This window comes from Ascaphus truei, chromosome 22 (assembly GCF_040206685.1).
Source record: "Ascaphus truei isolate aAscTru1 chromosome 22, aAscTru1.hap1, whole genome shotgun sequence".
NCBI classification, from domain to species: Eukaryota; Metazoa; Chordata; class Amphibia; order Anura; family Ascaphidae; genus Ascaphus; species Ascaphus truei.
Window position 1 is genome coordinate 10,171,573 of NC_134504.1, and position 23,232 is coordinate 10,194,804.

The 23,232-nt window shown below is 47.9% G+C and overlaps 2 protein-coding genes across 3 annotated transcripts in view; both read left to right on the forward strand.

Annotated features, from left to right (window-relative positions):
• Positions 1-1,256: 1,256 nt before the first annotated feature.
• Positions 1,257-18,632, forward strand: LOC142472761 (uncharacterized). Its single transcript, XM_075579926.1, has 11 exons — positions 1,257-1,705; positions 5,966-6,043; positions 7,676-7,708; positions 8,503-8,586; positions 9,773-9,870; positions 11,121-11,260; positions 11,526-11,600; positions 13,692-13,766; positions 14,521-14,613; positions 16,549-16,629; positions 16,852-18,632. Exons 1-11 carry the CDS (start codon positions 1,481-1,483, stop codon positions 16,887-16,889), a joined length of 1,020 nt encoding a protein of 339 aa, XP_075436041.1. The 5' UTR covers positions 1,257-1,480; the 3' UTR covers positions 16,890-18,632.
• A 3,786-nt stretch (positions 18,633-22,418) lies between these two features.
• RHBDL3 (rhomboid like 3) overlaps positions 22,419-23,232 on the forward strand; it is a 77,452-nt gene continuing 76,638 nt past the window's right edge. For both annotated transcript variants that reach the window (XM_075579927.1, XM_075579928.1), the window contains exon 1: positions 22,419-22,982. In XM_075579927.1, the coding sequence (XP_075436042.1) occupies positions 22,866-22,982 (117 nt within the window). In that variant the 5' untranslated portion in view covers positions 22,419-22,865. The remainder of the gene's footprint in view (positions 22,983-23,232) is intronic.

Sequence of the window (23,232 nt, forward strand, 5' to 3'; positions counted from 1 at the left end):
GACACGGGCAGGTCAAGAGAGAGACACGGGCAGGTCAAGAGAGAGACACGGGCAGGTCAAGAGAGACACGGGCAGGTCAAGAGAGAGACACGGGCAGGTCAAGAGAGACACGGCCAAGTGCAGGAGTCTGTGTCTGGTTCCACATTCCGGCGATTTTCGCTTTGCGGCGGGACCGTAGAACGGAACCCGCCGCGTTACCGGGGCCCGCCTGTATATACTAGCTGAAAGTACCCGGCGTTGCTCAGGAATTCAATGAAACCAAATAATACTGAGATGTATAAAATGGTTAATTCCATTTTTTTTCGTTTCTTAATGCGAAATCCCCCCCCCCGGCTAAAACCACAACAGCTCCATCCGTGGTAGTGTCATTGCCTCTGAGGTCCCTGAAGTGTTCCACCGAGAGCCTCTAACGCTGCGTGTGTGGGGGACATTGCACTCCCGTCCCTAACGCTGATCTCGCACGCGGGGAGAGCTATGGCTGCTCCTGCATTGTGCGCGTGCGTGCGCCTGTGATGAAGCCTCGCTCCTCCATGTTCCACGCAAACCTATACATACGTATCTTAGTCCAGTAAAAGACGTGACGCGCTGCTCCTCCCCCTTTTATGTTACTACATTGAAGAAAGGACCAGCACGGTTACCCACCTTTCTGTATCTACTAAGGCAGGGGTGCGCAAACTTTAGGTGCTGCGCCCCCTGCCTGCTCCCCACCAGTGCTTGTGCCCCCCCCTTACGTTTGTGCCGGCGTCAAATGACGTCACGTGGCCCCGCGGCGTCATACGACACTGTGTTTCCATGGCGACAGACGTCACACGACGTCGCGTTACATGACCGTGCGGCGACAAATGACGCCATGGCGATGCGTCACCCGAAGCCGGCTGAATCAAGGTGCGTTGCAGATGCAGAGGCCTCGCGTGGTCACCCGGCATTTAATTTAAATGTCTTGGGGGGGGGGGGGGGAGTGTGCGGGGCCTCCCCCCCCCCAAAAAAAATACCCCGTCTCATGCAAGGAGAAAAGTGAATTATATCTTTTCAAAATCTTGAAGGGGGTTTTGGTTCCATTTCTGAGCTTTAATGCAGAAATATAAAAAAGTAATTATAAAATAAAAGAAGCCTGCGAAGGGAAACAAGAATATAAATATATATATATTTATTTTTTTGAAGTTGTGCCATTGGTGAGAATCGATTCACAATAATGAAAGTTGATAATTAATCAGATAAGTAGATTATACAAAGGGCTATTGTCCCACAGTCAGTCCTGCCAAGCACTGCCATCTGCTGCAGTTATACCCTCACCTGCTTTCGCTGTACGTTTCCCATCATATCACTTCGAATGTAAGCTCTCCGGGCCAGGGATTTCCTTTCCTAGGGTCTGACTTTGCTGCGCATATTGCACCATTAACTCCCTGCAGTGTATTGTCTTTTGTAAAGCGCAGAGTACACTGTGGCCGCTATGTAAATAAAGGATATACATCCATACGTAATGGGGCAGAAAGGGTTACAACCCACTGAGCAAAGGAATTGGCAGACAGCAAGCTTCAGGCACCTCCCAGGTACGGAGTATTCGGTGAGCCGGGGCAGTGGAGCGTACGAGGAAGTGGAAAAAACTTCTCCTGCAGCCACGGCAGAGAATAAACCTCAGATTATGGACCCAGCGAAGGACGACCTGCTCTTTGAGAGCTTTCTGAAGAAACGGAAAGATAAGATGGTAAGGACTTTTCCCCCCCCCCTTCTAACCGAACGCGGCAAATGCTGCGTAGTTGCGGATGAAGGTACCCTGCGCGTTTTGCACGTGCAGCTGTTCAATCGAAATCAACTTGCCCCGTTGCCTGTTAGCCAAGTGAGAATATGCACGGTAGGGCGTTCAACCTGCTGCGGTTATCCTCTGTCAGATTATCTGTAGATAAAGCTACAGTAAGAATTATAGAAGTATTATTTGTACTGTGACTTTCAGATTGGGGGAAGGCTGAATAAATCCCTTTAAAGAGGCCGTCCAAGCGGCATTTAAAAAAAAACATACATTTTTTTTGTGTTAATATATGCAGTCTTTGATTAACTTTATGGATAACTAATTACCTAAACTGCGGATCGATTCGTTCGCCCGTGATCGATCAGCAAAGATCCTGCTTCCCCGGGTTCACTAAATGGCCGCCTTTCCGTTTCCAATCAATCCTTCAGTCCGTCTAACGCAGCAGCTACCATGTATTCTTATATTACTACGGTAACATTATTTATTGTTACAGTTTGCAGCTCAAACTGCTGGGAACGTTGGCAACAAATGATCACCAGCAGGAAAGTGTTGCAAAGATCTTGCACTGCAGGGGAGGTGGGCTAAAGCCTGCTATAGAAATCTAGTTTGCTAGATGGGGCAATAAAATAATGCTAGGACTGCCTTGAGACCCCTGCAAACCTATGAGCATTTGGGGATTTCCAGCGCTGCTTTTCAGAAAAGTAGGACTACAAGTCCCAGAATTCTTAGCGGGAGACCACAGGTCTTGCGTACGTTGCCTAGAAACCCGGGCGTTCTTTGACCGGTGGGAATATCTACAGTCTCAAACCGGTATGGCAGACAAAGTGTTAATAGGCAAATGTGTCGTTCAAATCCAGAAGTGACACTAAAGGGTTAAATGTGTGGCCAGTTATATCAATACTCTGTTTACCTTCAAATGCAGGGGCGGCCAACTCCGTCCTCAAGGGCCACTGACAGGGCAGGTATTGGGGATGTCCCTGCTTCAGCACAGGTGGCTTAATCAGTGACTTAGACTGAGGCACTGATTGAGCCACCTGTGCTGACGCAGGGACTGATGGAGCCACCTGTGCTAAAGCAGGGACTGATTGGGCCACCTGTGCTGAAGCTGGGACTGATTGAGCCACCTGTGCTGAAGCAGGGACTGATTGGGCCACCTGTGCTGAAGCTGGGACTGATTGAGCCACCTGTGCTGAAGCAGGGACTGATTGAGCCACCTGTGCTGAAGCAGGGACTGATTGGGCCACCTGTGCTGAAGCAGGGACTGATTGGGCCACCTGTGCTGAAGCTGGGACTGATTGAGCAACCTATGCTGAAGCAGGGACAGATTGGGCCACCTGTGCTGAACCTGGGACTGATTGAGCCACCTGTGCTGAAGCAGGGACAGATTGAGCCACCTGTGCTGAAGCTGGGACTGATTGAGCCACCTGTGCTGAAGCAGGGACAGATTGAGCCCCTTGTGCTGAAGCTGTGACTGATGGAGCCACCTCTGCTGAAGCAGGGACAGATTGCGCCACCTGTGCTGAAGCAGGGACAGATTGAGCCACCTGTGCTGAAACTGGAACTGATGGAGCCACCTGTGCTGAAGCAGGGATATCCTGAAAACTTGCCCTGTTGGTGGCCCTCGGACTGGCGTTGGCCGCCCCTTCTCTAATATCTGCTTCTATATCTGTTGAATATGCACTTTTTGCTTTTGTGCGCAAAATAAAATTAAAAAAAGTCCTAGAAATCTTTGCGCTCCCCTCTGAGACGAGGTCGCCTTTGATAAACAAGGCGGAGGCGGCTCCGGTACTCGTGCGCCAACGCCAGCGCCCTGATCTCGATCGGTTTTTATTTTACTCCTTGAAGGACGATTAACGTGACATAGAAAGTTACGCCGGTTACGTTCCGTCTCCAGCCGATGTCCTCAAGCGAGAGCAATCTCATTGGTGGAGCAGCCGATGACGTCAGGGCAAGAACGCGGGACTGCATGCGCGTCGCGTTCTAACAGCGCAATAGCTGCCCACGTAAAAACGCGGCCTTAACCGGTTAAATAGAAGTGACTGATCAAAAGAATATCAGACATGTACATCACCCCCCTCCACACAAACACTATAAGGTATCAGACAACACACATCACCCCCACCAACACCCCAAACCACACACACTATAAGGTGTATTGGGTGATACCTTATCGTGTGTGTTAGGGTTGCCAGGTGGCTTCTCAAGACACACACACCCCTCTCACCGCTCCATGCTGTTTCCTCCTCTCCTTGGCCCCACCTCCAGGCTCCTGACACCTCCTCCTGATTGGTTGCATTACCCAGCAGCAGGTAATCCGGATGGAAAAGCTGCCCAGCCCACTACCAACTGCCCTGCTCTCTCCCCCCCCCCCCTCATCCCCCCTCAAGCCGGTCAGGACTCTATGTTCTGAGAGATAATTCCGCTATACACACACATGTCCTGTATTACCTCAAATGTCTTACTGGAGAGTGTGTTCCAACACAGGACAGTCCGGTTCAATACTGGACACCTGGCATCCCTGCGTGTGTGTGGAGACATGTGTTGGGTGAAACCTTTATATAGCGTGTGTGTGTGTGGGGGGGGGGGGGGAAGGAGGGGTGGGGGGCGATGTGTGACATGCAAAACAAACCTAAAATGACCCACAAATTCCCGTGCGAGCAGACGGGAGCCAGGAAAATAACTTTCTCCGGGACAGGCGCCTTTTGTTTGTCCGAATGAAACGGCAACTGTTTGGGGGAGACGCAGCATTATTCCGCTTTTACGACGCGGGGTACGGGAAAACGCCACGACGCCCTCACAGACGCAGAGATCTGATCAGTATGTACTGCAGGTTCCACAATCTGTGTTTGTGTTTGCGTTGCGCTGTCGGGATTTCCAGGATTCCTGCAGCTCGCCACCTGCAAAGAACTTTGTACTTTTCATCCACGGCATTGGGACAGCGACTCGGCGCAGATCAGGGTTCAGCGCTGGGTTTCAGGTTAAACATTCTTTTTATGGAATCCGCTATCTGAAACAAGCCATGTTATTTCGTTATCTGCTATGTTTCTGTATGAATTAGAATATTGTCTTTTTTTTTTATCAATGCATTTATTACATTCTTTGTCTTTTTAAAAAAATATATATATATATTTATGTGTAATTCTTTAATGTATAACCGCGCGGAACCTGGAAACGGAAGATAAGGGACAGCTGTCACTTTCATACTCACTTCACATTCTCTCTCTCTCTCGCCCTCGACCCCACCCCTCCTCTCTCCCCCCACCACTCTCCCTCCCCCCCCCATTCTCTCTCTCTCTGAGCCACCCTTCTCTCTCTCGCCCCCACTCTTCTCTCTCTCGCCCCCACCCATGTCTCGCCCCCACCCTTCTCTCTCTCCGCCCCCACCCTTCTCTCTCTCTCTCTCGCCCCCACCCATGTCTCGCCCCCACCCATGTCTCGCCCCCACCCTTCTCTCTCTCGCTCCCCACCCTTCTCTCTCTCTCTCGCCCCCACCCTTCTCTCTCTCGCCCCCACTCTTCTCTCTCTCTCGCCCCCACCCTTCTCTCTCTCTCGCCCCCACCCTTCTCTCTCTCGCCCCCACCCTTCTCTCTCTCGCCCCCACCCTTCTCTCTTTCTCTCGCCCCCACCCTTTTCTCTCGCCCCCCACCCTTCTCTCTCTCTCCCGCCCCACCCTTCTCTCTCTCGCTCCCCACCCTTCTCTCTCTCGCCCTCCACCCCTCTCTCTCGCCCTCCACCCCTCTCTCTCCCTTTCCCCCACCCTTCTCTCCAAAAAAAAAATAATCATATTTTGTTTCTATAGCAACCATTTACAAAGTCACATCCCCTTCCTCTTCTGAAACAGGCTCTGGCACACCCCTTTTTGAGCCCTGCCTCTCTCTAGCAGTGCACCAATTGTATCTAGTGACTGCCTGGTCACATGATCTTCTCCACAGAGCTTTGCATTTTTGGTCCTCTTCTGCTACACTGAAGCCATTTAGTGAACCCCCGAGCCGAATCTTCACCGATCGATCACTGGAGAACGGATCGATCGGCTACTTAGCTAATTACTTATAACTATACTGTGTGTGTGTGTGTGTGTGTATATATGTATATATAGATCGATCTATCTATCTACAGCTTGCACTGGTGTGCTAATTGAAACAAAAGAACCATTCTATGCGTTTCTGTTTCCAACAGCGACTTCTTGAACGCCTCTAATCCGTCTTATATCTTCAACAGAAATTCGCGTGGGCAAAATATTGGTTTAAGCTTCAAAATACAACATTGTTTTTCTACACCAAAAAAGAAGTCGACCCTGTAAGTACATAGATTTGTATGGGTAACGCAATGGACCGCGGCATATATTCCGACGCGTTTCTTAGTGTTCTATGTACACGAGACGTTCACTATGAATAATAAACGGAGATATTGCTTTAAAATCAAGTTACAATGACAGATTTGGTTTGAGCGCCTTCGCTGCCGGCGCGACGGCGAGTTAAATACACGGAGATAAATATGAGGATTGTTCTCTTGTAGACGGTAATACTGTACAAAGAATGCACATTGCAGGACTTGCTCTATATCGTCCGATCAGGCCCTTTTTCGGACTAAATTCTCCATCGACTTCAATGGAGAATTTCAGCTTCTGCTGATCATAAATAACCCCTTATGTCTGCTTTCCCGGTGTATCCGTACAATAATTAATAACCGTAGCAAAAGCCCCAAAAGTGGGACCTAATTAATAATGGAAATTGCCATTATAATAGTTTTCGGGTGTAACTCACCTAGTTTAGCAAATGTAAGGATGGTTATTGAAGCACAGTAAGAGAACCCGGTATATAACGTGTATATTGCAGAAAATATCCACTTTATGTGGGTTCATTTGAGCGAAGTAATTTTAGAGCCAAACTGGAGGGCATTCTGGTTTCGTATCTCGTAGAGGGTAATTCAATATAGTCCGAAGCAGCCGTTCAAACCATTTTTGGGAACGAAAATCGCCATTGGGTTTAAGCAGGATTTTCTTCTGAAAATGGCCGCTCCTGACTACATAGAACAAGGCCCTTATTGCCACAGTACGGAGACATTATTCTAACTTGGTGGTCCTAGTTGGAGAGTTACTATGCTGGCTGTGGCTGGCTTACCGGGTACCCAAGAAAGATTCCCAGTGGACGCCAGCATCAGATTTACTCTTGCGGTTCAGACTGGTCAAGTGTACCAGTGACCGGTTGATGCCCAGTATCCAGGATAGAATCTCCCGTGGCCGTGCGTGGCTGCAGCTGCATTGGAGAGTCAGACGGTATTGAGTCCGTTTTCTTTAGATCTAACGCTGTCTCTATAGGTGGATGTATGTAGGAACGTGAACAGGGGCATAATTAGTCACCCGTAGTTCCTCCACTGACTGTGAATATTTGTATTTATGAGTGTGTGCAACTATTAGTGTGTATTTGTGTGCATGATTGTTATTGCATGTGTACGTGTAAGTATGTGTAAGTATGGCGTGTCTCCTCTGCTGTTGACGCCCCCCAGTCCAATACTGATGGGAGGAATTGTCCAGCCCACCCTCAGTAATAAGATGTATCACATTCTCCGTGGTTAAGGGTCTGCAATGGATACTGTATGACAAACACAATTACAATGATTCCGACACGTGGTGTAAGCACAGATGCATCGTGCAGCCAACGTTATTGCAACGTGGCGCGGTCCCGCGGGTGAAATAGCGCGGTAGCTCCCCCCCCCCCCGTTCTCACAAGCGATTTATTTGGAAACGATGGGCGCTTCTCCCCCTGGCGCGTACGTCCCGTTGCAGTGTGCCAGTGGTTGCAATAACATCTGTATGAGAAACCAACGGTGCATCGAAGCAAACTTATCCCACAATGCATTGCAAATGACTGGTGTTCGCATTGGTTTTGTTGATAAAGGTTCATCTACATGTATGTATTTCCTTTCTAGTCTTGTCTGCGAGGTCAATATTACATGCAGTCGGTAAGTATGACCACCCCCCATCAGTTCAAAGTGGCCAGAATGTAGATGTAAGTGAACCCGTAGACGATCACTTCGTTGACGTCCTAGATCCTCCGTCTTTTTGCGTAATGGCGTCGCAGGGTACAGCGGTTCGTCGGGATAGTCTGCGTCCGGTCGCGAGGATACTGCAGTCGCTACGCGCCCCGGGCAAATGCGCTCAACTTAGATTGCAGTAAGTCAGGTCCACATTGGCTGCTCAGTTTCAATTTGAGGAGCGCTTGTGTCATCTCCTCTTCGGATACGGGGACAAATGGAAAACGGTGGGCAGTGTTGGGAGAGGGTGGGCTATAGGGGTCTCCCAGGTTGAGCTTCATGTTTGCAGTTCGGGTTGCCCTTTGATATTAGGGAAGTATCACACCCCACAAAATATTCATTGAATCCTTTTGCTAGGCCAGTGGGATTTGTCAGCGGTAACAACATCCTTTTTGGTATAAGATGGTTGTTGATGGCTAGGAGGCTGGAATATATCGATGACCTTCCAGAAGTTAGCTGGATGTATTTTGGTGAAGGTTGTCAGAGAAATGTTGGACTTTTCCGTGTCTTGTTTGCCTCGTGCACATATTCCGCAGGCACCTGTAGTTATTAAGAACGTTGGTTGTGAGCTACTGATGGAGCCAACTGTGCTGAAGCAGGGATATCCTGAAGACCTGTTGGTGGCCCTTGAGGACTGCATTTGGACCAGTCCTGGTATACACGGTCTACTAACTATTTCCAAATAGCTGACCCTTTGGTGTATATAACCCCCCCGTTTCCAGGTGCAGTCGGTGAGAGAAATGCCAGCCACGGACACAGACTTTACATTCGAGATTGCAATGAAAAACGGGAAGAAGAAACTGTTGGTAAGAAAGCAGGAGATAATAATAATAATAATAATAATAATAATAATAATAATAATAATAAACCTCCTCTATTTTCTTCATTACAACACTTTTTTTTGTGTTTGGGGAAATCAAGTTTGTAAATGATTTTAAAAAGGGCCAAGCGACATCATTTAGGCGAGTCCCTGAAAATCGCATGGAAAAGGCACCTTGTGTGGGGCAATAATCACGGTGGAGGGGTAGATGTTAAAAAATGCCATCTGGCTTCTTCTCCTCCCAAAACAGCACATACCTGTGTCCCACCCCTCCCCCTCTCGCACTTTTCTTCTTCAAGCCATGTTTTAGACTGGAGGGAAAGAGTTAACCTGCCATTGCTTTGCGCTGCGCTGCTGGCACCTCCTCCGCCGAGGGGTTAATCAGCCAGGGCGGCTATAACCGCTGGCTCCAGATTGGCCGAGTGATGAGAATCCAGTCCTTGTTTTATAGCGGCCTCTGTTGGCAGAAGCGAGCGCTGAAGAAAGGCCGGCCTGGATGCTAGCCCCGCAGCGGAGCGGGTGCGGTGGCAGGTGCATGCAAGGCATACTGTGCATAGATATAGTGCAGTGCTTCCCGACTTCAGTCCTCAAGAAGCCACCACCAGGCCAGGTTTTAAGTATGTCCCTGCTTCAGTACAGCTGGCGCAATCGGTGGCAGTCATTTTGATTGGTCGAGCACGGACATCCTTAAACCCTGGCCTGTCCGGGCTGCTTCCGGACTGGAGTTGGGAACCCTGGATATCATGCAAAGAAGTGCAAAGGTCAGGGGCGGCCAACTCCAGTCCTCAAGGGCCACCAACAGGCCAGGTTTCAAGGATATCCCTGCTTCAGCACAGGCGGCTCAGTCAAAGACTGAGCCACTGATTGAGACACCTGTGTTGAAGCAGAGACTGATTGAGCCACCTATGCTGAAGCAGGGACTGATTGAGCCGCCTGTGCTGAAGCAGGAATATCCTTCAAACCTGTCCTGTTGGCGGCCCTTGAGGGCAGGAGTCGGCCACCCCTGGAATAGGCGCTCTTTGTGATATAAAACATACGGTGTATTTAAATCATTTAAACTCTGTGTTCTACATCAAACAGTATGAAATGAATTGTAAGGTGTATAATACATAGGGTCACACACATATATATATACGCACACGGCTGTGACTTCACCCTGGGGCGTGTGTAAGTCCGCAGAGTCGGCGGAGCTGCGGGACGTCTGGATGTCTTTCCTATGGAAGTCCATGCAGTTACCTGGACCCGGGAGGAAGAATTCCTCGTGCACGTGGTAGGAATTCGATAACGATCACATACCTCGCTCACTCGTACTTGTACCGTGTGTTTGCCGGGGTTTGAGCCCTATACAGAATCTGTCGCAGCGGTATAGCACCACGCAGGCAAAAAAAAGCGCGTCGCTCAATTTCAGTCGTATATCACCGTATAAGCATGTGTGGGTCTGCATGAATCTTTGTACATAGGAGTGTGTACGCACACGTCTGTGTATATCATTGTGTCTGTGTTTATACTGGGTATCTATGTTAATGTGTCTATCAGTGAGTTAATATGTCCATCATGTGTATTAGTGTGTTAATCTGTGTGGGTATGAGTGTTTGTATGTACTTCCATGTGTTAATGTGTGCGTCAGTGTGTCTGTATGTGTATCAGCATGTTAATGTGTCTGTATGTGTCCGTGTATATGTGTATCGGTGTATAAATGTGCGTATGTTTTTGTGTATTATTGTGTATGTGTATCAGTGTATGAATGTGTGTGCGTCAGTGTGTCTGTATGTGTATCAGGGTATGAATGTGTGTGTGTGTCAGTGTGTCTTTATGTGTATTAGTGTGTTAACGTGTGTAGATTGGTGTGTCTGTATATGTACAGTATATCAGTGTGTTAATGTGTGTGTATCAGTGTGTTAATGTGTGTGTATCAGTGTGTTAATGTGTGTGTATCAGTGTGTTAATGTGTGTGCATCAGTGTGTATCAGTGTGTTAATGTGTGTGTATCAGTGTGTTAATGTGGGTGCATCTTCCCTGTGAGCGGTATTAATTTGGAGTCCCACTCACATTTCGCTTCGGCATCTCACACACTGTATTCAAGTCTCACTCATAAAACTCAGCACTTTTCCATTAAAATGTCTTTGGTGCAGGATCGATTTAGATCCTATAAAGTTGACATCTCTGAAGTTGCCCTCTTTCCCCCCGATCTCCCCGATATCCACAGTCTCTCTCTCTCTCTCTTTCTTTCCTTCTTTCTTTCCTTCCTTCTTTCTTTCCTTCTTTCTTTCCTTCTTTCTTTCCTTCCTTCTTTCTTTCCTTCTTTCTTTCCTTCCTTCTTTCCTTCCTTCTTTCTTTCCTTCTTTCTTTCCTTCTTTCTTTCCTTCCTTCTTTCTTTCCTTCCTTCTTTCTTTCCTTCCTTCTTTCTTTCTTTCCTTCCTTCTTTCTTTCTTTCCTTCCTTCTTTCTTTCCTTCCTTCTTTCTTTCCTTCCTTCCTTCTTTCTTTCCTTCCCGATCCTCACTTTTTGTGTCTGTTATCAGGTATGACATACCGGATCTGGTACAAAGAGCTCAGTCAGCCTCGAGGGACAGCGTAAGGGAAAACGTAAACCCGGAGCGGACCTCACGCGGGGAACGCGTCAGCGAAAGTTCACTGGAACCAACACAACTGTCTCTTCCAGGTGAGCGGAGCCCATGAAAACATACAGCCCTGCAGCCGTACAGCCGGGGGTTCCTTACGCGGTGTCGGACGGCGCTCACATTTCACTTTATCCAGCAGTTAATATTTGATTCGTAGCTTAACACATTTACAAGCTTTTTCAAGTTTAAAGAGGAAGTCCAAGAGGAATGTAAAAAATAAATTATATATTCAATGACACCCTTTCCGCTATAGCAGTTGACATTACTGCGCTATTAATCCTGTATTTCTACCTGTACCATTTTAAGATGTCTTCCACGAAAGTGACAGCAAGTCGGATGACGCTTACGATATGCCGAGACCGACGCCGCATGAAGACACAGGTGAGGGAGAAGCCAATCTGAGCGGCGTTTAACCCTTTTTGCGCCCAGAGAGCTGGCCGGTCAGAGAAAAGAATAAAGGGAACTGCGATTTGACTTATTTACATCTTGATCATTCGGAAGAGCGGTGACTATTTGATGTAATGCCAAGTACGTGTCATTTTAATGACATCGTTAATATTTGCTTTTTTTTATAGCAAGCACTTTCCCTTAACAGCACAACCCCGTGATTAACACTGCAGACTGTCACATAAACACTCGGGGGATTCAAAATCAATGTAGACACAAGAAAAAGGGAATACTTGCAACAAGAGCTTACAATCTAATGAAGGCAATGAAGGAAGTAAGAGCTCTATCGTTTCTCAAAGTAGATCTTTTTATTTAAGCACGGCACGCAATTAGGATAAATGGTACAGTGTGACCTCTCTGTGATGAGGACAATGACCCTGGTCTTGACCAAAAATCTCTCCTAACGCACTAGTATATATAAAACAGTATCCCTCTTTCATTGTCACGTCATTCTGCGCATGCGCATTTCTCCAGCACCGGCTTTATCTTCTGTGATGAATTCCCCATATATTCTTTATCTTCTGGATTCCTGTGGGATAACTGTGTATATGGGGGGCGGGCTTCTTCTTTCCTTTGTATCCAGTGTCTACAGCTCGTACTTAAATCATGTATTTGGTGTCTAAGGTGGCACAGTTGAGAGATTTGATTTTGGTCTCTGGAGATTTACTTCCATTCTGTCTTTGTCCTCTACTGTCTACTAGCCTCAAAGCGAACATTAACCCCATTTATGCAGGGATGGACCCCATCAGGTCATACTCAGTCCCTGTTATGGTGATTCCAAGGTCCAACATAATCCCCCGTTTGACCCAATAGGGTCACAATTACTTTCTTCTTTGGTCCTCTTCACGGAAGGGCTGATGATGCACAATAATGTCTATATGGGCAGACTCCGCTTCTAATAGTGACCTTCCCACCCGAAATCTAATGACATCTCATGATGTTTAATGCCTAACTACAAAGAGATGGTCTATCATGATAGAGTATTGTAGTGACGGTGACTTTCCTCAATCTGGTACGAAGAAAACCCATTCTCTGTAGGAAACCGGCACCGAGCATCTTCAGACAAGGGTCTCGTATATATTGGTTTTGAAGTGGATCTTCCATATTCTGACTCTCCATCACTTAAAACCCAACCGTCCACGTTCCCAGATAAGACAGGAAACCTTTTACATGTGAACAAATGTAATCGTGTAGACCGGGGAGTCTACCATCAGTTTCCCAAACATTTCCAATGTTAGCATTGTGTTGGCTTCCAACCGAAACCCAGGGACGCTCTACATGTGTCCCTAATGTTTCCTAGGAAAAATCCCAACGCTTTCCTATAACAAACCAAGACATAGTGTTGGGAGAAGTCCAATATCCGTGCTCAGAATCCACAACAATGGGTACAGACATCAATATGGATGTGTGACCCATGCAGGCGTTGACTGCAGAATGTATAAACAAATGAAGAACCATTCCGGACACTTTTGTATACTGTATCGGTAGTAAGGGTAACTCCTGTCAGGGAGAGCAGACACCCTATAGTTGCACCTTGAGGGGTAATCTGTGTAGATCACAATGAAGGGACAAAACAAAACCGCTCGTGGCTAAGGGCTAGCAGTCTGTTATCTCCTGGAGTGAAGAAATCAGTCCTGAGTGGATGACGTATACGATCGGTAAGGAGGTATGGAACTCACAACCTCCTCGATTGTGACGTCTCCGGAGTCAGCGTGCCCTAAGCTGTCTAGAAGAAGATCCCGGAAGTCCTTTGACAAAGCGCACGATAGCGTGAAACGCGTTGGAGTTTCTCCTGCTGTGTGTTTTTTTTTTACCTGTTGCCACATGATTGAGTAACAAATAGTTTTTTCTACCGAGCGATCCAGTCGCCATCTCTCTCGTTGCTGTGCGCCGCTTCGTCACTCCCCCATGGGAGGACATAGTGTCGCCACAAATCCATCTCAACAATACAACGCGACGCATGCTGTTTGTACATCTTGTGTTGTGCAGCGCCATTAATCCTGTATTCTGCCTGTCCTGTTTAAGATGTCTTCCGTGAGAGTGACAGCGAGCCGGATGACGTATACGATATGCCGAAACCGACGCCGCGTGACGACACAGGTGAGGCAGAAAAAAAAAACCAATCTGAGCGGTGTTTAACCCTTTTGCGCCCAGAGAGCTTGCTGTGCATTGCAGGCCAGAGACGAGCACACAGGAAACTGATTTATTTATTTACATCTTGGTTATGCGGAAGAAAGGTGATAGATTTAATGTAATGCCAAGTATGTGTCATTTGTATGACATATATCGTTAATATTTACTGCTGTACAGCAAGTCCTTTACAGTAAGCACATACTCGTGATTAAACTGAGACAGGTGGATGCAAACTCAGCGCTGATCAATGTAAACACAAGGAAAAAAGGGAATACTACCCAGAAGAGCTTGCAATCTAATTAAGGCACTGTTCCAATTAACGTACATTGGTATTGCATGGTAACTATGGATGTGGGTTTAATGCAAAACTGCCATTCGGAGACTTCTACATTATAACCCTATTCACTCTCCAGAATGCAAACATTGATGATAAATTCTCCGCGTTGTATGTGACCGTAGTTAGAAAAAGTACTAGCCCTGTTTAATTGTTTTTTTGCAGAGCTCGAATTCCGGGCGCTGACATATTTTGTAAGGGTGGTGACTTTGGTGTTTCCCATGGCTCAGACACACCTGCCTTTCCCCATTTATCTCTTAGCATACACTGCTTCCACTGCAGCTAGGGGTTCTGGGTAATGGCATGCAAATGAGCTCGCGGTGTCACCTTTTGCTTCTTATCCATTTTAATTTCGGGTTTAAAAAAACAAAAAAAACATCTTTATAGATTCCTATCAACTTTGTCGTGAAAGTGACGACTACAGCAGGAGTTCGGAGATCTACGACGTACCTCGGCGGTACCCTTCGGGTGTCCATCCAGGTAAGGATGGCTTGGGAGAGGAAGTCTGAATAATTGTGCATGTATCGTGTTCGATTCTTGTCTGCATGAGCGCCATGGACCGTACCCAACGGGATGTGCCGTTCCAATGATAGGCCCAGGCCTGAGATAATGATTAAGCATAACGTTCAATTCATCACTTCTGGGAGACCATGTTAATTTATATAATAGCGCCTCTCTCTCCCTCCCCCCACCCCCCTTCCCCCCCCCCCCCCCCCACAGTATGGATGCACTGACCCCATCTCCTTAGTCAAATACCAGACTGGCGCTTAGAATGTTCCATGTATTCCTAATTCATGGGGGAGTCCTTATATATTATTGTTGGATATGGCGACTCTTAATGATTGGACGTCAGACTCCGTGATTCAGTGTCGCTCATCTCATAGAATTGAAGCTGCAATTACATTTTTGTTTTTTAATTGCAGGTCTGAGGCAGAGGGGTCCCCGAAGCCAAACTGCGTTCATTTGACCTCCCGGAACCCCCCCCCCCCTGTTTCCAGAGACGCTTGCCTCCATAGGGGGCGCTGGTATCTCTGTGACGTTTAAATGTCCCGGTCACGCGGGCCAATAGCAAGCCGCAACGGATGACGTCACGGCTTCCAATTGGCCCGCGGGACATTTAAGCCGCCATATTGTTAGGCGCATAAGTTCCCGGCCTGCCGCTACCTGCACCCCCTACGGAGGTAAGTATCTCTGGAAGCAGGGGGTCCCCGGAGCTGACATAAACGCGGTTCAGCTACGGAGACCCCCCCTGTTTGAACGCTGTAATACAAGTGCTACATGTTTTGCTACTTTCAATGGAGCCTCAATTATACAAATAGAAAATCAGCACTTTTCAATTGAAAAATACATATATTTTTTTTACCCAAATATCACAGATTTCAGTACATGTAAGTTGACGTCTCTGCAATAGTAGGGGGGGCCTCAATAAGAGAACCAGTCCTTAAGGTCCACCACCAGAGCACGTAGCAGAGCTATCCCTGCTTCAGCACAGGTGGCTCAGCTTCGCCACCTGTGCTGAAGCAGGGATATCCTTAAAACTTGGCCTGATGGTGGCCCTTGAGGACCGGCGTTGACCGCTCCTGCTCTAAAGGTTCCGGAACAGTTGGGATCACAAAAACACGTATGTCTTCAGTCTTCTGTTTGTGTCTATGCCGAGTGAAAAGCTTCTATTCTGCAGCCACAGGGTCATATGCAGGCAATGAGTATGGTCAGATAGCTCAACTCGTCCCCTTTTGAAAGCACACCAAGTCCTGTAATATTTCTTGACTTGGTTGGGAAAGCATCAGACATATAAAGGCTCTTGTAGATGGTGTGGTAAGAGAGGGCTTCACTCTAGGTGAAGGTGCTTTGGTATGGGGGGGGAAGGTAAAAACGAAATAGCCTTGCCAAAGTGCAGAAGCAGACGAAGTACTCACTCAGCCTGCTAGGATGGAAAAGGAAGTGTGTAATCTTTGTCACACAGGAATAGTCTAAGGATCAAACTAACTTGTCAGCAGAGGCAGGGGAGGTGGGTAGACCCACTCTCAGCTAGGAGAACTGGGAGGTTGCTAGGGCAACCAACTACTGGCTGTGTGGAGTGGGGAAAGTGTAACAATAATGTATCAGTTACACAGGCACTGTGTGTTTTCAGAGCAGAGAAGCATGCAACTGAATTAAGGAGAGCTGACAGTCAGGGGGCTGCAAAGGGGGGACAGAAATAAGCAACCCTGTTCCAGGACAGCTTCCACACATATTTTTGATACATGCAGAGCAAACTTTGGTCTTAAACTGTAACCCCCTTCCCCCCACTTCAAAGATCAGTGCTCTTGGTATTGTCAACAAAAGAATGGCTTTCCGTTTCTGTATGGCCTTTCCAAACAGTAGGATTTTTTTTATTTAACAAGTTTCTCACAACGACTTTTTTTTTTTCCCTAGGCGAAAACCCTTATGTGCCAATGGACGGGTTAAACCTGCTCGATTTCTCCGACCCCGTGAACCCGGTTCCTGGAATCGTAGGTTAGTCTCCTCTTGATGATGATACGTTTATTTCTGGTGCAAACCCATCCAAAAAGCAACATTCAGCTTCCCCCGAAGTATACCTCGAGTCACTGGGAGATTTTCCGCTCCCAGAATCCCCTGCCTGTCTCTCCCTCAGTTTATTGGCTCTGCCTCCCAAGTGAGGGCAGTGACTTCAGTGAAGCTTTGTCTGATTCTAGCTGCCATTTTGTTCTCTCCCAGGCGACGGGGCATGTTTAGGAGAGAATACGAACGGATGAAGATCTGTGAAAATCGGCGATGCATCCAGATATCTGTACAAGGAAATGAGATAGTGTAGGTCGGCAGGATTATGTACTTTGTATACATACATTGTGTGCTAAATTACCTATTTTGTTCAGTATGGATCAGGCTATATACAGTATATATGTATGTACGTACAATCTCTTCTCTCTTCCTCTCTCTTCTCTCTCTCTCTCTCTCTCTCTTTCTCTCTCTTTCTCTTCTCTCTTTCTCTCCTCTCTTTCTCCCTCTCTTTCTCTCCTCTCTTTCTCTCCTCTCTTTCTCTCCTCTCTCTTTCTCTCCTCTCTCTTTCTCTCTTTCTCTTCCTCTCTCTTTCTCTCTTTCTCTTCCTCTCTCTCTCTCTTTCTCCCTTCTCTTTCTCCCTCTCTTTCTCCCTCTCTTTCTCCCTCTCGTTCTCCCTCTCTTTCTCTCTCGCTCTAATCTCTTTCTCTCCTCTCTCTCTTTCTCTCCTCTCTCTCTCTCTTTCACTCCTCTCTCTCTCCTCTCTCTCTCTCTCTCCTCTCTCCATCCATATTCCATTGTGTAATCCTCTAGAACGTTTCCATTACGAAATCCCAATGATGATAATTGCGGGGCTTCTCAAAAAATGGCCATCATATAAGTATTCGTCACGACGCAATGCACTTATTAACTATCCCCCCGGGAGCCCCATGGATGTAGTTACTACGGCATGATCGGCGCCCATCCAGCGGCCTCATGATTTAGTGGCTACTTCATGGGCTTTTTGCACGTTTTGTAGGTCACGGTCTGCTCTCCCGTGGAGCGCTGAACGTGATCTGAACGCAAGAGGAGGGGGCGTCATCAGTGAGCCGCATGGGGCTGAGATACTCTAGTGCCACTGGCCCTTCGGCACTCATAGAGTTACGTTCTCCCTTATTTTTTGGAAAGTTTCACGTCAATATTGTACTGACCCCTAAATAACCACCAGGTGGCAGTGTGGTTTAAAAATACATAAACAACCAGATGATACTTTGTGTTTGTGAATGTAGAGGAGACAGGTGTGTCTACCCCCCTCCCTCCCCCCCCCCAATCATTGTGGTCCCATGCCCACAATGGCACCCTGCCCCTTAATGTTAAGAGAGCAAGAGGAAGATCTCCCTTCCATTGTGATCCACAACTCCCTACGAACCACAGCCCCTTTTCTTTACTAGAGACGTCATAAGAGCCACCAGCTCTTGTAATGACCAATAAATGTCACCGGGTCACACTGAAGGATAAGTCACATCTAGGTGTATGAGACTTCGTGCGCCAATCTGCGTTGATCTTTTCCTGCCCTTACCAACGCTGTTTTTATTTTTCAAATCCGCCGCTCCGTTCAAGAGATAGAAGCGTTTGAAATTGTAGGTGCCTGGGGGGATTTAAAATGGAGCCCAGTGACATCTGTGGTTGCCATGTTAAGCGCTGACAAAAATATTTGTTGTTTTCTTAATCATTACCAACACTATCATTTTTTTATTTTTGTAAAGGGCAGGACCTGCTCAGGGGACAATATACGAACGTTATAGGCGTTAAACTCCCATGGGCTTATGGGGTATTCGCACGATTTAGTATATATAGTATATACATCGATTAGAACCAAATGCATTTATAATTGCAGCCAATAATAACCACCAATGTCAAAAATGTCATACTGTACCCTTTTAGCAGCAATATGAGTGTTTGTATCTAATGTGTATATTTCTCATATAAATATTTGTATTAATAAACAGTCCAGTACAAACTCCTGTCTCTATTGTATTTTGTATTCCTGTGCATCATTTCTGGTTTATCCCCATCTACCCATCCATTCACCCACCGATTCACCCATCCATCCATTCACCCATCCATCCATTCACCCACCCATCCATTCACCCACCCATCAATTCACCCATCCATCCATTCACTCATCCACTCACCCATCCATTCACCCACCCATCCATTCACCCACCCACCCATCCACTCACCTATCCATCCACTCACCCATCCATCCACTCACCCATCCATCCACTCACCCATCCATCCACTCACCCATCCATCCACTCACCCATCCATCCACTCACCCATCCATCCACTCACCCATCCATCCACTCACCCATCCATCCACTCACCCATCCATCCACTCACCCATCCATCCACTCACCCATCCATCCATCCACTCACCCATCCATCCACTCACCCATCCATTCATCCACTCACCCATCCATTCATCCACTCACCCATCCATTCATCCACTCACCCATCCATCCATCCATCCACTCACCCATCCATCCATCCACTCACCCATCCATTCAATCACCCATCCATTCAATCACCCATCCATTCAATCACCCACCCATTCAATCACCCACCCATTAATTCACCCATCCATCCACTCACCCATCCATCCACTCACCCATCCATCCACTCACCCATCCATCCACTCACTCACCCATCCACTCACTCACTCACCCATCCACTCACTCACCCATCCACTCACTCATCCATCCACTCACCCATCCACCCACTCACCCATTCATGAGGTTTTCAGGCCAAATCGTCCCCAACGTCAGGTTCAGTTAATATAGAATAAGGCCATTCGAGTTTAGATTGCAAGGCATGCTGGAGGATATCTAGGATCACCTAGTCCAGGGGGGTGCAAACTTTTTTCGCTGCGCCCCCCTGTCGGCATTTCCCCTCTCTCTCCCCCCCCCCCTCCGCCCCTGTGATGTCGCATAATCTCGCAGCGTCATTTGACGCCACGTTGCCTTGGCGACGCGTCTAAGAAGCCGCCGGAGCCAAGGTAAGTCAGATTTACAGAGGCCTTCGCCGCTTCCCCGGCGCTTAATTTAAGTGCCTTCGGGAAGCGCGCGGGGCCTCAGTAAACCCCGCGCCCCCGCAGTCAGTCTCGCGCCCCCCAGTTTGCGCACCGCTGACCTTGTCCATCTTTGGCACAAGACTGTACTGTACCTTGGGTAATACCCCCTGCCCCTCACAAGTTATATGCCCTCACTAAGGAAAGTCTGGGAACCCAGATGGGTGACGTTCCAGTTTTAATTTTTAGACATTGATTTTCTCATGAACCATTGCTAATATATGTCTGGTGACCAACGTTCCCTGCTCGCCACCCTGCCCAAGAACTCCTATCGCCATCTCCCTGAGAGACATCCTGAACCAGCCAGACCAGCTGGTACTACCCCCTATTCACCCTGCGGGTAGCCGGTGTCACTCCTGGCCCGGTGGGCTACATGTCCATCTGTCTCTGTCGCCTTTCTCTCACTCACTTACTCACTATCTATTGATCTCTCATCTCTGTCTCGCAGTCTCATTCTTTCTCCCTCTGTCTCTCGATCACTCACTATCTGTCTTTACTCTCTTACTGCCTCTATCACTCTCTTTATCTCTCTATATCTCTCTCTCATGTATGTGTGTGTATGTATGTATATATATATTATATATATATATATATATATTTATATATATATATATTTATGTGTGTGTGTGTGTGTGTGTGTGTGTGTGTGTGTGTGTGTGTGTGTGTGTGTGTGTGTGTGTGTGTGTGTGTGTGTGTGTGTATGTATATCCCCCTGTCTGTCTGTCTCTCGCTCTCTCTCTCTGACGTCTGTGCAATGAGAAGACATGCAGCTGCTGTTTAGATCTGCATATGTATACAGCATTTCTGCCCAGATGGTGCATGGAAAACACAGCACGTGTTTGCACACTATATACAACCTCATCCAATCGTGTTACAGACCGGATACCACCTGCTTATGAAGGCATTTCATATATACTGTATTCACATGTCCATATCTGCTCCTCCATACAACAAAATTCATTTCACTGTTCATTTTTATTACTGAATAAATGTCTTTATTTTAATATATTCCACAGATTACAACCCTATATATTTGAAATATATCTTTACTCTAGTGTATTACAAGCACACATTTATCTCCCATACCTTAATTACACTATCACTATCTGAGCTATAAAAAGACACTAATAATTAAATTACTTCCGCTTTTGATGTAGCAATTTTAGGGCGTAATAAATAAATGCAGAAGGCGCTTTATTAAAATGAAGAGGTTTGTTTTTAATTATTTGTTTAGTATTCTTGAGAAACTGCAGGGCACTTTCATTTTTCTTTAAAACAGCAATACTGTACTGTACTACATCCCCCCTTTTTTTTAATCTTTTCTTTCTTATTAGTATATGTAAACATGTGACAATGTATAATTATACATTCTTACGTAAGGCATACAGCCTTCAACCGCGCTGAGGCGTGCGCGTCCGTGACATCACCCACGTGAAGCGGGTGCGTTTTCTGGACATGTTAGACGCGCTGTGGGGGGCGTGTCTGTGACGTCACGGAGCTGGTTCGCTCTCACTGGGCGAACCGCTCACGTGACCTGCCCGTCGCGCCGAGGAAATCAATTTCAAGTGATCCCTCGCGCACCGCCTCCTGCTGTCGCCCGCGCGGTCTATGGGCGCGATCAATACCGTAAGGCAATATGATCGCTCCGCGCTCGCCTCCGCACGGTCATCGGCAGCATGGACGCCGCCTTAGCGTTAATTCTTCCTGCTAAAACCCTTTCCAAATCACAAGCTGGGGCATACTGTAGCATGCAAAATAGGTGGAAATTACTTCAATCATTGGCGCTAACACAGGGGAGTGCCAACTTTTGAAGCTGCGCCCCCCTGTCTTCCCTGGCTCTCGCGCCCCCCCCCATACCTTGTATCCGCGTCAAATGACGCTGCGAGGTCATGTGACGTCACGTGACCCGCGGCGTCATTTGACGCCACGTTGCCATGGCGACGTGTCACACAGCCGGCTGAATCCTGGTAAGTGGAGTGCTGCAGGGGCCTCACGCGTTCCCCCCTGCCATTTTAATTAAATGCCTGGGGGAAGAGCCCGGGGCCTCTGCAACCGCCCGCACCCCCCCAGAAAAATCTCCCGCCCTCCCGCGGGGGGCGCTCCCCCCCCCCAGTTTGCGCACCGCTGCGCTAACAGATGCCGGCTTCAAATGCATTTTCCTACCGTGAATACGCTCAGGACGTACTCGGAAACGAGAGGTAACTATCCGTGTATTATGTAAACCTTTTTTTAGGAACATCACCTCCTGGACCAGGAGTGGCCGACGTCCGTCTTCAGGGGTCACCAACAGGGAAGGTTTTCAGGCTATCCCCTGTTTCGGCACAGGTGACTGACTGAGCCACTGATTGAGCCAACTGCGCTGAAGCAGGGGTAAACCTGGCCTGTTGGTGGCCCTTGAGGACTGGACGTTGGCCGCCCCTGACCTAGAGGATGAAATGAATGCACTTGTCTTCAAGCGCGTGTGTGTGTGTGTGTGTGTGTGTGTGTGTGTGTGTGTGTATGTGCGTGCGTGCGTGCGTGCGTGCGTGTGTGCGTGTGTGAGTGCGTGTGTGTGTGAGTGCGTGTGAGTGCGCGCGTGTGAGTGCGTGCGTGCGTGTGTGTGTGTGCGTGTGTGTGTATGTGTTTTTTTTTTCTCCCAACTCGCTTCTCTGTAATTTGCAATTCTTTGCACTGCCTCTAAGGGTCCTGCTCTCCTCTTTCCTGCCAAGCTCCCTAATGAAAGAGACATGATGTCAGTGGAATTGTGCTGCTTTCAGGGAGGATGTTCCTGTTCTGCTGCCTGAGTGCGTTCCCAGCTCTGCAAGAGGGCACACCACCACCTCAAGGTTTGGGACTGCCCCACACGGGCAGCCCTTCCTCCCACAGCTGATGCCAGGTGGTGTATACACACTGGACATTCACATCTGCTCGCTGACTTTTTCTTCTTCTAAACCCCCCCAAGGTCTCCCATCGACCCTCGTCAGAAGATCACCAAAGCCGATGACTTTCTCTCTTGGCTTTGGATGCCTCGTCCTGGCCGGAGTGAGGACGGAGCACGCTGCCTAGCCGAAAGTTTGCCAAGCGTCTCAAAGTCGCCCCCCCCCCCCTTTTTAATGAAATCAAGAACGGCTTCTGCGCTCCAAGAATGGGCGATCCCAAGGAGTGCGGGGTCAGCAGGTCCCCCGCAGTGGCTGGCCGCTCTCAGGCAGAGCAGATTGAAGAGCTAGAGTCCGTCATTACGTTGCCTATGGCCACCGAAGATGTGAGTAGCTCGTGGCTTGTGTCAGGCTAAGCGGATCTGGCTATTTATATACGGAGTTTAGCTGCGCCACCAGTGAGAGAGGCTCCGGGAAGGGGGGGGGGGGGGGGGGGGGAGAAATGCCTTTTAACTCTTCTTTCTGAATGCCACGCTGGGCATTTATTTCTCTGATCGTATTTATTTATTAAGAGGAGATGACCAATATGTGATTTATAACCAACGTAAAGATGGTAGAGAATTGGGGCACAAGAGC